We start from the raw sequence: 18598 nt of genomic DNA, 5'->3' as shown, positions 1-18598 counted from the left end.
TGCCTTGACAGCTGTGTCCAGTTCTGCAAAATCCGCAAAACAGCGACCACACAGAGTTTTTTCATGTTCCCGAACAGGTGATAAACACTTGGTGCCAAGTCGGGAGAGTATGGTGGGTATGGCAGCACTCTGAATTCCATTTGATCAATGGCAGTGGTAGTCTTTCGGCTAGTATGGGGCCGGGCATTGTCATGTTGCAGAAGCACACTTTTAACCCATTTACCTGGCCGCTTAGTTTGAATGGCACAACGTAAGTGCTTAATGGTAGCCACACATGCTGCACTGTTAATCGTGGCCCCAAATTCCAGCCACTGTTGCCATTTGCTTGCCAACTGTTGGCACTGTTCAACATTTCTTTGGCAGTGGACTGCCCCTATGCTTCTATTGCATAGATTGTTGTTTCATTTGTGGCTCATGGTAATGGAGCCATGTCTCATCACCAGCCACAAGCCTAGCCATGAAGTCGGTTGGATCTTGATCATGGCTTTGCAGAAGTTCTCTGCACACATCCACACGCCTCTGCTTTTCGTCTGCAGGCAAGAGCCTAGGCACCCACGTGGATGACACCTTCCCCAACTGTAAGTGGCCATGCACGATCCACTGCAGAGTGTTTCGACTAATTCCCGTGGTTGCCTCCATTTCCGTAAATGTGAAGGATTTGTACCCTTGGATGGCCTGTTCGACCCGGGCAATGTTGGCTGGTGTTGACATTGTCACATTCCTTCCAGAACTGGTTCCCTTGTCCACCGATGTACGGCCTGTTTTCCAACCTTCAACCCAGTTGTAAACTGTTTTCCATGACGGAAAATGTTCTCCACAGGCTGCTACCAAGCGCTGATGAATTTCTGCAGTGGTCACGCTTTCTTTCCATACAAACCAAGTCGTATAGCGCTGTCCCTGATGGTTGCTTTCCGTGTTATCTGCTCCTACACTGACAGTGTTATGAAATGGCTATGCCGAGTGCATTTGTTGGCCCCTCTGCGTGTGCTGCTACCATATGGTGGAATAAGACATTAGTTATGCGTCATCACCTTCTAAAGTGAAATGTGAACCATACCCGGGCGATCAACAAATAAAGTATAAAACAATATAGTACGCCCCTCGTAATTCAGTGAGAGAAAATTATCCCCCAAAAGTTAGTGAAGTTACTCAAACGATTCACAGTGACATGTTTAATGTTATATCTAAAGATGAAATACAGCTTGCAACAAGTAGAATCATGGTGGACACTTCACCTGGACCTGATTATGTCATCGTTAGAGTTATTAAAAGTGACATAGCTTCTGAGATAATGGCTAAAATAGCCACTCATATGCTTCAAACAGGACAGGTACCACCGTATTTTAGAAAGGCAAGAACCGTTCTTATACACAAGGGAGGTGCCTTTGATGACATTGCAAACTGGAGACCAATCGCAAACTTTTCTATTGTTAGGAGAGTAATCGAGCGAGCTCTTGATAAACGCCTAAGAGAATACGTTGCTTTTAATCCTCAACAGTGTGGATTTATATCTTCAGCTGGTACACATATCAATACTTCTGCCCTTGATTCAGTTTTATATTCCGCGAAACTGAATAAAGCTGATATAACAGTGATTTTTCTAGATGTCAGAAAGGCGTTCGACAATGTTGGGCACCATTATTTACACGAGACCTTGAGGACGTAGGAATTCCTGAGAAATTAAAGGAATTAATAGTTAATCTCCAGACAGGAAACACTACAAAAATAGAAACTGTAACTGGAAAAACAGCCACCTTAACTCTAAAAAGGGGTGCTATGCAGGGCTCACCTCTTTCTCCCTGTCTCTACAATCTAGCAACAGATCATATTTTAGACAAACTTACTGAAGAATCTCACAAGTCACTATGAATATTCTTTAGTACCACATCACCCACCTTTAACGATCATGGATTTTGCTGATGACTTGGTTGTCATAGGCAATAGTCAAACAGCAGCACTTGAGCTCTCGAAAATAGTCACAAGGAGATTTCATGGAATAGGGCTTTATATCAACCCAATGAAATCTACGGCAATCTGCATTGAACGCGGAAAATTAATCAAAGATCCAGCTGAATTTAAGAGATATGATATATCAAGTTTGCAACATGTAGAAACAATCCGCTACATGGAAGTTAACTTTTTGAATGAACTAATTTTTCAACGTACACAGGAACTTAACAAATTACAAAATAAAATGGAGAAATTAATTTCTTCTCCACTATTACGATGATCAGAAATTTAAAGTAATAAACACAGTTCTATGCACATTTCTCATACACCCATTCCAAACTATCAAGCCAGAGAAAATTCCGAAAAAAGTTCCTTGCTGATACAAACATACTAATACAAAGTGCTCTTAAGGAAATTCTTCAAATACCTGCAGACATTCCTAATGGAATGGTCTAAACTGAGAAAAAATATAATGTGTTGTGGCTCTTCTGTGCCACTTGGGAAGCGCACCTTCAGCACATTAACGTCTGTAAGGTACTAATAAGCTCAGGTGACGAATGCATCCATGCTACAAGAAATCTGAAAGAAGAAATAACTCTCTCACTACAGTCCCTCAGTGTCCCTCCATCTGACAATTTGCTACATCTTTGCTTAGAAACAACTGATGCCAGAAAAGTGAGAAGAGTACTGGGAGAAAGGGCATTCAGTGAGTGGTGTAACTTGCAGCAGAGAGGAAGAGGTGTGTGTTTGTACAATGAATATATTCCTGCCAACTCCTGGATTCGAGACCATCAAGCCTTATCATATAGTGAATAGCGTGAAGCAATGAAGATGACAGCAAACATTTCAGCAGTTAGATCGGTACCAGGAAAATCTCAGGACGATTCCCTTTGTAGGCGCTGCCTCAAGGAGATTGAAACTCTTGCGCATGTTCTGGGATCTTGTCCTCACGGTGAACTTTTAAGGAATACGCGCCATCATAACATCACTGCACTGAAAGACCATGGTTTCCAGGTATTTGAAGAGGTTCATGGCTTAACGGACAACGGAAGCCACAGAAGGATCGACAACATTGCCTTCAAACATAAGAAGAGGGGTTACGTCATCGACCCCTCTGTTCGTTTTGAAAGCCGCAAGTCGCAGCCTTCAGATGTCAACCTCGAGAAGAGGAATATTTACCTACCAACAATTCCTTACTACAGGGAGAAATACCAGCCAGAGGAAATCGACGTAGTGGGTGTGATGATTGGAGCAAGGGGAACAATTTGTTTTTACTGCCAATTTTTGGAAGCAGATGTGTCTGCCAGTTACAACATTAGTGGAGATTGCCATCATAGCCTTAAGGGGTTCATTGATAATTCTAAGAAACCATTGTTACAATTAGGTTACCATCAACATTTATCAATAATATTTATTTATCTTCTAAAAATGAATATAAAAGTATACTTTGTCGCAAGGTAGCCTCTGCATAAGAGGAAGTATTTCATAAAATAATTAAGTTAATTCATATATAAACTTTGTGGCATAACTAAAATAAATATTATCATTCTCGCCATTAGGGAGAATTAAAAATAATTAATGCTAAAACAGTTCACAGGGCTGATGAAACACAAAATTAACAGTGAAACTACATGACACAAAAATCTGATAAACGTCACACACAATACTGAAAGAAAAGCCTTGGCTTAAATTTGACACACAAGTCAATCTGATGACCACACACATCACCAAACTATCACTACTGCATGGTTTGGGTCACGTACCCGTCAGCTTGCATTCAGGAGATTGTGGGTTCGAACCCCACTGTTAGCAGCCCTGAAGATGGTTATCCGTAGTTTCCCATTTTCATACCAGGCAAATGCCAGGGCTGTACCTTAATTAAGGCCATGATCGCTTCCTTCCTGGTCCTCGCCCTTTCCTATCTCATTGCCGCCATAGGCCCTATCTGTGTCAGTGCGACGGAAAGTAAATTAAAAAGAAAACACCTATCACTAAGCACATGGGAGGATATCTAATGTCCTTTTCTCTTTTAAGACTTGCCCTTCTGCATTGCTCTGTTTTGTTTCCTCCAGAGCAGAACTAGAGCTTTCTGTATGAGATGTAGTTCAGGGTCGCTGTTTTATAACTGTGCAGCAGCACCTCTCAAGCTGTGACTGACACATAGACATTCATTGGCTGGCTGGTAAAATGCGCTCCATATCTGCACACTACTCAGCATCAAATAACAGTCACAGTAAGCTATTTCTGCTGAAACTAAGAGACTAAAATTCTTACCTGACCTTAAAAGAGATGCTCAAAGTGGTGTCTTGTAGACGCTCTGCGAATATCACCCTGCGAGATGTTCGGTATAACTTGCCAGATGTTCTCCTGTAGTTCTTCTCTCATGTTGTTGGCATATACTTTCAACATTCCCTGGTTTAAATCAGGGGATCTAGTAGGTCGGTTAACCACAGAATCCTCAAAAACATCCTTTATTACTAACGTAGACCATTTACCAGTAAATGTCATTGCATTATCTTCCATGAAATCACTGTTATGCCTTTCTTCATCCATCAGCTTTTGAAAGAACTTTTTGCACACTAAACTTTGACTTTGACTCATGAAGTTGTCAGATATAAAGTTTTGTTGTCGTATTTGTATAGTTTTGTTAAATATTTGTATTAACATAAACTCATGTCCTGGTCCTGAGGTGGTGCAGCTCTTTTCAGGCACCCCCCCACCCCCCATGGAGATGAGCTGCACATACAATTCCAACCACATACCAGCCCTCCTGCAATTCTTAAATTTCTGGCTATACCGGGAATCGAACCCGGGCACCCGAGGACTGCAGCTAATAGTGCTAACCGTTACACTACGGAGGCAGACAATATTTATATTGAATACTATAAATACTACAGTTCAACAAATTATAAATAATTATGAAGTAACTCATTTTGTTGCTATCTTCATTAATATAGTCCAGTGACATTTCAAAGTATACTGGCATCTGATCTGCATTACCAGCCTGTGAGAATAAATATGAATTTCTCTGGTTGAAATCTTTAACAAATCTGTGAAAATTAATGATCTTTTCTGTGGAATTGGCTGGGAGACATCGTGCAATGCTAGTTTTTCAATGAAAACTGAAGTTTTTGTTCACAAAATGCTCAGCAGTTACTATTTGTGTATTCAAGATTAGGTTGAATAATGTATAAACTTTCATCCACATTGCTCTTGGGGTCCACATTGTACTCTCTTCCTGCAACATGATTACCAGTTTGCTCCACCTCTTCAATAATGTGGAGCTTTTCTTTAACCATGAAAGACCTATAATGGGAGTTCACACTGGTCATCCTAAACATGTTTTACTACTTAAACTGACGCCTCACAAATGATACAGTACGCACATGGTGGATTTCTCGCTTATCGCAGCAACAGAGTTGCGAACAGAGTGGGCGGAAAAGTGCTAACTTACGGATTTCTGTACATCAGGAGCACTACCGATGTTGACGTAAGTAATACTCGTACTCCAGTTTTTTACATCACTGAAGAATAATAATTCTGGTTCAACATACATATCATAAATTAACTGTTAAAGACCAGCTATAAAACTGAATCCTCACTCCACTGTTAGGCTCCCTTAAATTTTGAACAGTTTTGAGTTTGTATGGTTTCACTTTTAACAGTTTAGTTGCTTTTTGGGTGGAAGAAAGTGGCACACTGTTAACACAGTTGATCTATTTTTCGTTTTGTTAAGAACAGAGTGGGTGATATGGAAATTCTTTACTATGTTATGTACCATATTCCTATTTGGGAGATGGATGCCAGAAAATCGGCCAATGCATTGAATCTGGCTCTTCTGGCACATGAATACTGTTCATAGATCATCACAGTGAAAACATGCTGTTCCAATGTAAACATCACCTTTTAAGCAACACTGTAGTAAAGAAACATTCATGCAGAAACATCATTGCTGAAATCATATGAACAGTAGATCAAAGGCGACATTAGTATAAAATAAATTCTCACCAAAGTCAGTCTCGCATATTAAAATTTCATCATACTGTTCATGGCTGCACCTGTGAAGTTATCTACAGCTAACATCATGCCTACTTTGCACAGCTTGAAAATAAAGACCCTGTATATTCTCCTGGAGGTGTTGTGCTGACCAGAAGATGTGTAATTGGTTGCTAGAAATAAATATATTGTTCTAGAAGTAGATTTAGAGAAAATCTAAACCAGCAGACTTCTTCCAGAAATAATGTATTTGAGACCATATTGATCTGTTTCCTTTGTTCTAATACTGTATTTTTTTTCATGTTTCTTATTTTTAGGGCGTACAATTAAAAAAAAAAGGAGTTATTTACTATTATCACTTCTTTGTTATAGAATGAAGGAGGTAGACTGGATTCCGTACTTGACAACTCGTATGGTGGATGACGCTGCTTCTCATCTGCGGCTCTTTCGTCAGGCAAGGACTAAAATGAAACAGAGAATGAAGCAAAATAGAGAAGCAAGCTCCAGCTCATCACCTTCAGAGAGTAAACGAAGTGGAAGTAGTAAACCATCTTCTGCAGGAGATCAGCTTGAAGTTTTAAGTGCAAATAGTAATATTGCTGCTGCTTCTAGCACCACCACTACTACTATTACTACTACTACTATTACTACTACCACTACCACTACTGCTGCTACCACTGCTACTACATCTAAACTCCCTCCTGTCGACTTGGAGTCTATATTTTTTGATCTGGAAGTGACAATGGAGGATAATCTTTTGTGCCGTGACTTGGTCTGCATGGAGAAAGAAAATGAAAGACGTACGTTATTTAATACTCATTTCTGTATTGGTTTCCTACCTTTTTCTTTGGATGGTATGTTACTCCTAAACTTCTGATTTTGCTTCTCACAGTGTTCCTAAGAATTCATATTATACAAAGTGAATACTGTTTTAAAAGAACTTTTCTTCTAGAAAAGAAGGAAGGGGAGTTAGGTTTTGATTTTTACTGAGTCAGATAAAACCAAAGCTTACGTTTTCTGTTAATTACTCCCTGTGGGTCAGGGACGCACATGATGAATACACCCATGGTATACCCTGCCTGTCGTAAGAGACGACGAAAAGGAGCGACCAAGGGATGATGGAATTAGAACCATGAGACTACTTGTGATTAGTACCATTATGTGAGGAACACCATGGGTCAACATTACTTGCGATTAGTACCACCATGTGAGAAACAACATGGGTCTATGTTACGAAGGAGTACTACCATTCTGTGAGGAACTTCACGAGTCTGGGCATTGCCTGTGATTAGTACCATCGTGTGCATTCTAGTAATGGGTAGTTCACGAACGAACTAGTTCTCGGGAACTACTTCACTCCCACGAACTGTGAAGTGTTTACTCGTCTCTCGAGAACTACTTCGCAAACTATATATATACAGACCAAAGAACATCACGAATGAACTGTAAAGAGTTCGCTCGTCTTTCGAGGACTACTTTGCGAACTGTAGGACTTCATAAGTGTGAAGGGAATGGGAAGGAATTTGTTCGCAGAAGAACTAGGTACTTCAGCGGTTGCAGAATGCTTCTTACATGTTACAAATTTCATGTTTGGTCCGTATTGAAATGTACATCAGTTTAAGATATTACCAAAATTTATTAGGATCAACCTGTTCAATACAATTGAGTTTCCAAAGTTAGGATTTACATCTTATTACACTAAAATTTGAAGGGATATGTTTCGCCCTTTATAAGGGCATCATCAGCCTTTTTACACTCATACCTCAACGATAAAAATCGAGATCCTGATTGTTGTGGTAAAAAATTTAAAAATGATAATATAAGATTGGAAATGAGTATTATACAATGTGAGAAATTGTTATGAGTTCTTAATAATACTGTATTTACGCAAATAATACCCGCACATTTTTTTAAAAATTTGGAGCACGAAATTGGGGTGCAGGTTTTATTTACATCAATGTTGGCATTTTTTTCAAAATCAGCCTTCCTAAATTTAGGGTGCGGGATTATTCGGTGGCGGGTATTATTCGCGTAAATACGGTGGCGGGGATTATTTGCGTAAACACCCGTATTTACATGAATAATACCCGCACATTAAAAAAAAATTGAGGCACGAAATTGGGATGCGTTTTTTGCGTCAAAGTTGGCATTTCTTTTTTTCAAAATAAGCCTACCTAAAATTAGGGTGCAGGGATTATTCGCGTAAATACGGTAATTTACAATTGAAACTTCATTTAAAATGTTTACGAAGATATATGGTGAAGAATGTTCTCGTTCTGTGACCATACAGACAACCAGTTCATACCACAAAAATCGAACATTCTTCACCATATATCCTTCAATAGTCAATCTATATTTAAGGCTACAGTCAACAACAAGTAAGAATCTTCCCATTTAACTATCAGTCTAAGAGTTAATAACCACTCCAGCCAGCAAAGCCCTACACGGCAACATTCAGTTGTGAAATATTTATCACTCCTTCAACAAAATTATGGAGACCGCGAACCCACTTCGTAAATAACAAGATTAATGGATTAATGGATCCAACAACTTTATCATCTACACAGTGCCATACTACAGTTTATTATCACAAGTTTTCAACAAGAAAGTTTCAATGTCATCTTCAGTAGCTACTAAGGTCCAGTTAACCTTCTCTTCAACATGTAAATCAAGTTGCTTTTAGCCGAATTTCACTCGAACTTTGATACGGGAACTTTAGCCATAGACCTTCTTGTTATTATGTGGATAAGGACTAGTTTGTCTATTTTATAAAATTTTAAATTACTAGGGTAATATCATACCAACTTCAACCTTTTCTTCGTAAACATTTTAAATGAAGTTTCAATTGTGAATTATTATTAAGAACTCATAACAATTTCTCACATTGTATAATATTCATTTCCAATCTTATATTATCATTTTTATATGTTTTACCATGACAATCAGGATCCTGATTTTTATATTTGAGGTACGAGTGTAAAAAGGCTGATGATGCCCTTATAAAGGGCGAAACATGTCCCTTCAAATTTTAGTGTAATAAGATGTAAATCCTAACTTATGAAACTCAATTGTATTGAATAGGTTGATCCTAATAAATTTTGGTAATATCTTAAACTGATGCAGAATGGTCTGGCGGGAAAATTACACATTTTGAAGTAGTTCGTGAAGTAGTTCTTTCTTGGGAGCGTTTAGCGCCACCAGCGAGAAAAAGTTGACTAACGCTCAGATTACACGTTATAATTCTCATGTTAGGTCCGTATTGAAAATGTACGTAAATACAAAGTATGTTACAAGTGTTATGTTTTTATATCTACCTATTCAGTACAAAGAGATCTTTTTTTTAGAAATTAAATATTATTATAAAATGTTAAGGGACATGTTTCTTCCATATTAAGGGCATCGTCAGCCTCAAACTCAAACCTGTATGGTATAAGTATAATCGTGTGAACTTTTGACATGCACTTGATACTGCAATTTTAGCCAAGGACATTCTAATAATTTTTATGTTTGGACAGACACACACATTGATATCCTCTTTTTATGACTTGTAAGAGCAATCAGGATTCTGATTTTTCAGCATACAGGTTTGAGTTTGAGGCTGATGATGCCCTTAATATGGGGGAAACATGTCCCTCAACATTTTATAATAATATTTAATTTCTAAAAAAGATCTCTTTGTATTGAATAGGTGGATATAAAAAAATAACAACACTTGTAACATACTTTGTATTAACGCTCAGATGTTATAAATTTAAGTTTGTCATGGGATGAAATCATCACCAAGAAAAGGGTTCTCTTGTGATAACAGATCAGCGTTTAAAACATCTCATTTTCAAGTCGACATTATTTAACAGAAATTTTGATTATCTTTGAAAAGAAATTGATTTTTCCTACACTTACATTCCTGAGGGTTTGGGGGCTAGGTGGAGAGAGTGTGAACTGACATTACCGATAGTAGGAATGTTCATCTCTGTAGCATCTACGAATGTTACAGAGAAGTGCACCTGCGTGCTACCTGTTGTCCACTTTGTGTACTTCCTCGTTCTGGAAAGCTCGCGAAGTGATGAAGCCTTGTGTGAAGGGAATGAGAAGGAACTTGTTCGTGGACGAACTACTTCAGCGGTTGCAGAGTCCTCTGGCGGAAAAATGACACATTTTGAAGTAGTTCGCGAAGTAGTTCTTTCTTAAGAGCGAGAGTTAATGAACTAGTTCCCAAGAGGTGAACTGCTTCTTTCCATTACTAGTGCATTCCACGGAGGCAGGGGAGTGGGTGCTCAGCTACACAGACTAGTGTCTAGTGAGAGAATGTACCGAGCTCTGCACTTGAGTATGCTGGTTCCACTGTGTTCAGAATGGGTCTGCGTTACCTATGAGTAGTGTCCGCCTCTGTAGCGTAACGGTTAGTGTTATTAGCTGCTGTCCTTGGGGGCCCGCGTTCAATTCCTGATCATAATCATCGTTGACCAACTCCAGTTTCCCAGGTGTGGTATACGAGCCCCTTCCATTTTGTTCGGTCCTTGAACCATTCTTCGTTCACGATCCGCTCCCAATCCTGACCTCTCTCCTCTACATCCTTCTTCACTAAGTCTATCCATTTTTCGTTAGGTCTGCCCACTGGTCTCTTTCCCCTTATTTCTCTTTCATACTCCTTTCTTGCTGACCTGTTGGCGCTCATTCTTTTCACATGACCACTGCCAGAAATTTAAGAATGGCATTAGGGCTGGTATATGGTTGAAATGGTATATGCAGCTCATCTCCATTGGGGATGTGCCTGAAAAGAGATACACCATCTCGGGATGAGGACAGGAGTTTACTTTTTACCTATGAGTAGTACCACTATTTGAGGAACGCTAAAGTAATGTGCAATGCCCGTGATTAGTACCACTATGTGAGGAACACTGTGGGTCTGCACTGCCTGTGGGTGGTACCATAATGTGTGATACACCGTGGGTCTACATTACCTATGATTAGTACCACTATGTGAGGAACATCATGGGTCTGTGTTGCCTGAGAAGTAGTACCATTATGTGAGGAACACCATGGGTCTGTGTTACATGTGAGCGGTGCCATTTATGTTTGACATACCATGGATCTACATTACCTGTGATTAGTACCACCATGTGAGGAACACGAGTCTGCGTTACCTGTCATTAGTACCACTATAGGAGGAACACCATGGTTCGGCTTTACCAGTGTTTAGTACTATTATGAGGCGCCGGTGACATGGATTTTGGACTCCTTTTTATTACAAGCATCATCTCAGAAAAGAAGGCATTGTGACTTATCCATTGATTATTTTGGATTCATGGTCAGTTTTTGATCATCTAGATTCTAGTCAGTGGATACATTTTGAAGTTTTAATTATTGTTTCATTTGTTGCACCTCGTACCATTAGGGGCTGATGACCTAGCTGTTAGGCCCCTTTAAACAACAACAATCATCATCATCATCATCATCATCATCATAACTTTTTTAGTTTTAAAGCATGATTTGGAGAGCCACTGAGGTAATTCCAGCTCCTATTGGACATTTTTATTCCATATAGTCAGTACTAAAGTTAAGAACGGTATCCTTCTGTAGCTAGGTAGTGAATGTCTATGGATGGAGGTTGTGTTTGCCTGTGATATTTGACACATTGATTACACTTATATCGCACAATAATAATCATTATAAAAACATTAGTATGGCCTCACTTTCCTGGTTTCAGGCCTTCTGAAATGATGCCTTGTAGGTAGCCTGCATACCAATTTTGACATTCCAATTTGCTACAGTACAGTATCTGACAGTGAAGTGGAAGGTTCTTACATCTAACTTAATTTTGTCAGATAGATGATGAAGAAGTGACATGGAGTGCCAAGATTTTTGCCCATCCTTCAAAATTCAGCTACATTGGCTGGAATTAAACCTGAGAACTTAGATTAAAAGTTGGACACGCCTATAATCCACTGAGGCAGCGTATTACACAGGAGAGGTCTGGACTGTATGTAACTTACTGTACTACTTGAATGTGGAACCATCACAGCAGATCATGTTACTCTTACTATACAACTTTTTATAAGTCTTTTTTATTTGCTGTATTATTTCATATGTCACTTAGATTTCTTAAAGTCATCTAGATTCATTCCATATGTCTTGGGGCTGATAATTTTGACTTATGCTGTAAGAACTACTACTGCCGTCTCATCCTTCTGAACTTTTCTCAGCAGTTTGTTTTGCTGAAAAAGATTGAGCCTCTTGATGTTTATTGTTATATTTGTTTTTCTTTGATACTGTTTAATTTTTAGTGAGAAACCTTTCATATATTGTGAAGCTCAAGCTAAATATGGTTATTCTTATGAAACTGCTGTGTAATATTTTTCAGTATTTCTTATGAGTAGAGGCACCTGTTTTTTTCAAAGCGCAAAATCATGAAATTTTTGCAAAATTGAAACTATTTTTGTTTAAGGAAAATTGGGAAGTAATTTACAAAATTATTTGGAATTGCATCATTTGAAGTTAACAATGGAGATTCGAGGCAAGATATGGCAGTAAAATCCGATAATCGATGCCAGAATCAACTTTATACCCTTTCAATATATATCGGAAGCAAATATATATTATATCGATTATCACTAAATTAGCTTCCTGTGAAGCGAGAAATTTATTGTATTCATAATTACATGATTGCATGACGTATTGCCTGTTGAAAATCGCTGCTGATTGGTGCGTTTAATTTCCTGTTTTGTGCTCTGTTTACTAAAATGGTTGTGGCAGTTTTTGATTGAGAAAATGAATTTGCATCGGAAGGATTTTACGTGTTTGACAAAACTAGAAAGATACTGATGTGTAAATATTGTAATGTGCGAATTGAGTGGCAGAAAAAGGACACGTGCCTGAAACACATTAATAACAGAGTTTCACATAAGAAGAACAAGGAAAAGGCGCTAACGACAACAGGCATCAGAAGTCAAGCTAGTCGCGCAGACACTAGTTCAGCAGCAATATATGCGAAATACTATAAAGACACATTTATTTTATTTACAACTCTGTCTTTTATTGAGGCAAATATTCTACTGGAAAAAGTTAATCATCCGAAGCTAAGAGAGTAGATGGAGAAACATATACCAGGTTTGTGCAATACTATACAATTTTTCTGAGGAAGAAATTTGAGATTATGTTTTTCTAATAACTTTGTGCGGTTATGCTAGTTTTTTCATTTAATGACATTTAGGCCTAGATGTGCATGCTGTATCCCTCATTTACTTAAAATTATAAATCATTTAATTCATTCAAATGATGTTAAATAGCCCTCTAATATTAGGCCTATTGATTTTTTTAAGGTGCTGGAGACTTGCCCACAGCTGGAAGACTGTGGGAAGGTTCTGTACCTCAAATCATCAAAGAGGAGGAGGAAAGATTAAAAGAAGGCGTGAAAGATGAGAGAGTTTCAATTCTTTGTGATGAAACCTCTGATAAAAAAGGGCAATGTGTGTTTATGGTTCTGATGAAATAAAGTAACAAAAATTCATTACCTAGCTATTTAACTTGTTGAGCATTGTTCAAAATGTTGCAACTTGCTGCTCACATTAGAGAGCTTCAACATGCCGTTAATTCATGTACTTAAATCTAAGCTTAGTGACCTTTCAAAGGGCTTTAAATTACTAGAGGATGCAATTTTTTTTTTTTTTTTTAGGCAACCTTGATAAACTTTCCAAACTACCAAAACAAATACAGACACAGTTAACATCTTTGTTTCAATCTGTAGGTAGAGCAAGCCTGAAAAAGCTGAACCACTTATTAGAGTTTGATACAGGAAAGTTTATCATTTCTTCACTCGGTAAACTTTTTGATCCAAGAAGCATAATGGAAGGTGATTTAGAAAATTATGAACTCTCTTGTCTAATAAAGCAAATTCCCATCCTATGAGTACTTTCAGCATTAGAATACCTTGAACCATACACAGTGTTTAGGGATGTAGTGTTTAGGTAGAGATATTGATGTGATTGCCATTCTTCTTTCCCTGAAACCAGGATATGAGCATTTTGTGGAAGCTGCAGTGAAGGCCTTATGGATGCCAGTCAGTAAAGTTGATAGTGAGAGGGCAGTCTTAATGTATTGTAATGTAATGTCTGACAGGAGAACAGTTCTGACTCCCAGTAATATGGAACTCATAGTATCTCTGTCTTTTTCAGACTGATATTTAAATTATATACTTAGGTTAGGCCCTACTTGTTAAAGTGACAGCTGATACATTTTTTTCAAATTTCCATGCTTTGATATTAATGCGTAATACTGTATGTGTTCTAAGCAGAAGCATAACTTATGTACTTATGCAAAAATACAACGTTGTTACACTGCAACCATGCTCTCAATTAAGTTATTGGTTTACCTTTTATTGCTGAAAAGTGGAAATAAAAATTAGCAAAATTATTGACAAAATAAAATAAAAATATCTAAAAAATATACCCTAATAACTAAAAAAATGACAAAATTAGGCAAAAAGTTTCACCACAAACAGGTGCCTCTACTTATGAGACATATAATATCTTTCATTTACCATTTGATTTGGAATTACTCCTTAAGATTCTCAATACTCTGTAAAGACGTGGATTCTATTTGGTGCTGAAAATTTCCTGTGAAATCCTGGGGCTTCATTATTTTCCATATGATGCAGTTCCTTTTGTCAGTCTCTTTTGATAAAGCCATTTGCTTGCCATGCAGTATTAATATGTCAAGATTGTTTTAACTTCATTTATGATAGTATCTCACTGTATTTTACTACAAACAGAAGGAGAAATTATTTATATTTATTGTGGACTGGAATGATAAAACAAATTGGTTACATACAGTGCTAAATAATCTATCTTACTCTTAAGATCTAGGTTGGAATACATATATATATATATATTACAGAAATTGACCCTCAGTGAGCTGCTGTATAATACAGTATAGGTATAACTTATAAATCTCATTTTTGTCCCATATTGGCATCAACTCAACTAAGATTAGGTCGAAGGAAGAATCTCACCTTCCAATACTTGATTGTTTTTTACTGCTAGTCTATGTAATTATGAAACACATTCCAGCTTAAAATCTAATTACGTTGTTTAAAAAAGTTCATGTTTCATACCTAATGTGGAACATCTTCAGCTAAAAAAAGGATACAAAAATTGTCTTATATTTATTTCATTTTTTAAATAATGTATAATAATGTAATTAGATTTTAAGCTGGAATGTACTTCATAATCACATAGACTAGCAGTAAAGAACAATCAGTTATTGGAAGGTGGGATTCTTCCTTCAACCTAACCTTATAGTATAGGTAGTTAAACAAAGGTATTACTGTGAATAAAAATGATTTCTCAGGAGGAGGACTGGTCCTCTTATTGCTGTCGATAGGAATCTTTCCTTAAATTGAAATTTCTTCCAAATATAAAATATTAAAATTGGTAATGTTTTTCTCACACTCAGTAATAAACTGTAAATAATGACAGATGTCACCTGATATTTTTTCTTGATATGTAAGGATACTAGCAAGTGAGTTGACAGTTTCTCAAGGTTCATGTCTAGTGGCTTAATTCTGGCCATATTGTCAGGTCAAAAATGAATGCATAATGGCTTTGCTTATCAGTAGCTGGAATATTAGCTCTTTTTGTTCAGTTCACAATTTCATTAATTTTACCTTTCTCTTACGATTTATTCTAAAAACTATTTTCTTTTAAACACTGAGAGTCATTGTTGAATGCTTATTTTCCTCCTATGTTTGTTGTAATATTGTTAATCATCTGTTCTCTAGGTTAGGGGTAGCCTCTTTGGGACCTAGTAGTTAGGTATAAAATGTTTCTGGGTGTGGTGAGCCCACTGTAATAGTAGCTTATATGAAGCATCGAAGTGGATCAGGGAAAGAAGAGGAGGAAATGGAGGTAATGATCCACTGCCTGACCCAGGAACTCTCTGGATAAGGGTGATGGAAGAAGTTACTTGTAATACCTTTAAGTTAGATATATGTGAAACTCCACTTCACTATGTTCTGTAGCCTGTCCCAAGCTTGGATAAAGGAGGAGGGTGAATGGCTGGGTATGTAGCCTTGGGGGATGTGCTGATGTTGGGTAGATGTAGCCACTAAAACCTAAGCAATGCTTATAGCCAGCAAATTCTAACCTTAATGGGGATGGGTACAGGCGCATGTCCGGTGTCTGAAAATGCGACTAAGGTATCTTAACCCTCACAGAAGAGTGCCTGGTCCTAAAAATTGGGGGCTGGGCATGAGGTTGACAGCCTCACCCTGGAAAAAAATATTGTTGAGAATCCAAACAAAAGATGGCAGGCTGATGCTAGAAGACAAACTGGCAAATGGAAAATGGACATTATTATGGCTACATGTAATGTCAAAAGCCTTAACAGAAAAGGCACATGTTGAAAACTTCAGAAAACACTTGAACAGTATAAAGTTGCAATTGCTTTAATACAAAAATGATATGGTCAGGAAGTGGTACATTTGACTTGGTAACTACACTATTTTCAGTGGAAGTAAAGGGAGGCTCGTACACAGCCGGGTTGCTGGAGCGAAGAAATGATGTTGATGGTAAAGGGAAAGCAGAACTTGGCACTGGATCCATAGTACAGAAAGACTATAAACAATGGGTACTAATTGGATTTATGGCTGAGGATGAAAGATTCTGTTCCGTAAGAAATCTCGAAGTTCCTCAACATGATGATCATTTTATGTGCTCATGCACCTAGGGAAGATAAAGAAGTAGACGAGAAAAATGTTTTCTGTGGTAAGCTAGCCACTATGTGCGAGGGAACACTCAAACATTATGGTCATTTGATTTTTTTGACGACATGAATGCATTGGGAATGAAAACATTTTAAATCCTCACGTAGCTCCTGTGGGGGGGAGCGGCGCGCAGATGAAGAATACACCCACGGTATACCCTGCCTGTCATGAGAGGCAAATAAAAGGGGCGACCAAGGGATGATGACATTAGGACTGTGAGAATCATCATCATCATCATCATCATCATCATCATCATCATTTCCCTTTATCCAGCTGTAGCCGGGTAGGGGAAAATATGGTTCCTCTCCACTTTCTTTGGTCTTTCCACCACTCCTCCTCCAACACTGTGTCCCAGTCCAGGTTTCTTTCTATAATGCTACGTTGGATGGTATCCTTCCATCTCAATCATGGTCGTCCACGGCCTCTCCTTCCTTGGATTTGCATTTCCATCACCTTTTTTGGCATTCTTTCATCGCTCATTCGCTTTATGTGCCCAAACCATCTTAGTCGGCTCTTCTCTATTCTATCATTCATTTTTTCCACTCCAATTTCTTCCCGGATTTTCTCATTCCTTATTTTGTCTCTTCTACTCTTCTGTATCATACTCCTCAATAACTTCATTTCAGCTGCCTGTATTCGACTCTCATCCTTCTTTGTCATTGTCCAAGTTTCTGCTCTGTAAGTTGTTATGGGTACGTAATACATCTTGTACATAATATCCTTTGCTCTGTGAGAATACTTGCGACTTGTACTACCTTTCATAACTAAGTATTTTTTATTTTCCACCTTGTCAATATTTTTGTTGCTTATGGCAGCTTATTTGTTAAAAGTGGTAGGCCCTACATGTTTCGCATATTATTAACATCTTCAGCCACATAACACTGTTTAGATGAAAAATTCATATATAGACAAAGTATCAGTGCTTTGAGAGAAAGTATCCTTAAAAATAGCATAAGAAGATTAAATGACAACATTAAAAACAAAATACTCATGAGGAAATTATGAAATATGTAGACAAAAAACAATGGATAAGTACAGGAAAATTGTGTAAATGGAGAACAGCAGAATATGAAGCAGGCCATATACAAAGTAGCGGAGACATTGTTAAGTGTTTGTAGAACAGAGAAGAAAGGAAACAAGTGGTTTGATAAGGAATGCAGAGAAGCTTTAAAACAGTAAAGCATATCAAAAGATGTGTGGAAATACTAGGCCCAACAACATGGAATATAAGGAATGCTAAACAGCTCTTCAAAAGGAAGAGAAAGCAAGAAGAGGAAAGAGAACTTAAGAAATCTAGGAATCATTTGGGAGAAGTGAAATATGTAAATTTTATGACGGATTGCAAAAAGTTAAATGTGGATTTCAGCCTTGAACAACTGTATGCGAAGATGAGGCTGGGAACATTGTGGGTGAAGAAAGATTGATACGGAAGATGTATTTATTCAGCCTGAAGGCTGGTTTGATCCTCTACAGTTCCACCAACAGCTGTCATAGATAGCCTAGGCGTCACTGAAGAGGCATAATAGCAAAATGAGGAGTGAGGTAGTTTCCCGTTGCTTTCGTCACCGAGCCAGAAGTTGCTATTGCATATGTCTGCCAAGCACACTGAAATGCATGCACCAACCGACCCTATGAGCGATATTTTCACACAGGGTTGCATGAAGTAAATATTTCAGAAAGCTCCTGAATGAGAAATTCACTACTGGGGAGTTACAAGAGAAGATATATGAATGACCTACATTTCAAAAAATTATGGACATCATAAGGAAATTAAAGAACAACAGAGCACCAGGAGAGGATGCTATCTGTGGGGAGGTCCACTAACATGCAGTAATCTCTCTGGAAAGATATTTATGAGGTAATTAATATTGTTTGGGAAACCAAGTAAATGCC

The 18598-nt window shown here is 37.9% G+C and overlaps 1 protein-coding gene across 1 annotated transcript in view; it reads left to right on the top strand.

The window, feature by feature from the left end:
- Positions 1-18598, top strand: part of LOC136876456 (sorting nexin-13) — a 219354-nt gene that overhangs the window by 36594 nt on the left and 164162 nt on the right. The window contains exon 5 of the mRNA XM_067150440.2: positions 6319-6746. Coding sequence (XP_067006541.2) covers positions 6319-6746 — 428 coding nt within the window. The remainder of the gene's footprint in view (positions 1-6318; positions 6747-18598) is intronic.

The sequence above is a fragment of the Anabrus simplex genome, chromosome 6, assembly GCF_040414725.1.
Source record: "Anabrus simplex isolate iqAnaSimp1 chromosome 6, ASM4041472v1, whole genome shotgun sequence".
Lineage (NCBI taxonomy): Eukaryota > Metazoa > Arthropoda > Insecta > Orthoptera > Tettigoniidae > Anabrus > Anabrus simplex.
The sequence above is the reverse complement of the archived record's forward strand: the minus strand, read 5'-3'. Positions and strand labels throughout refer to the sequence as shown.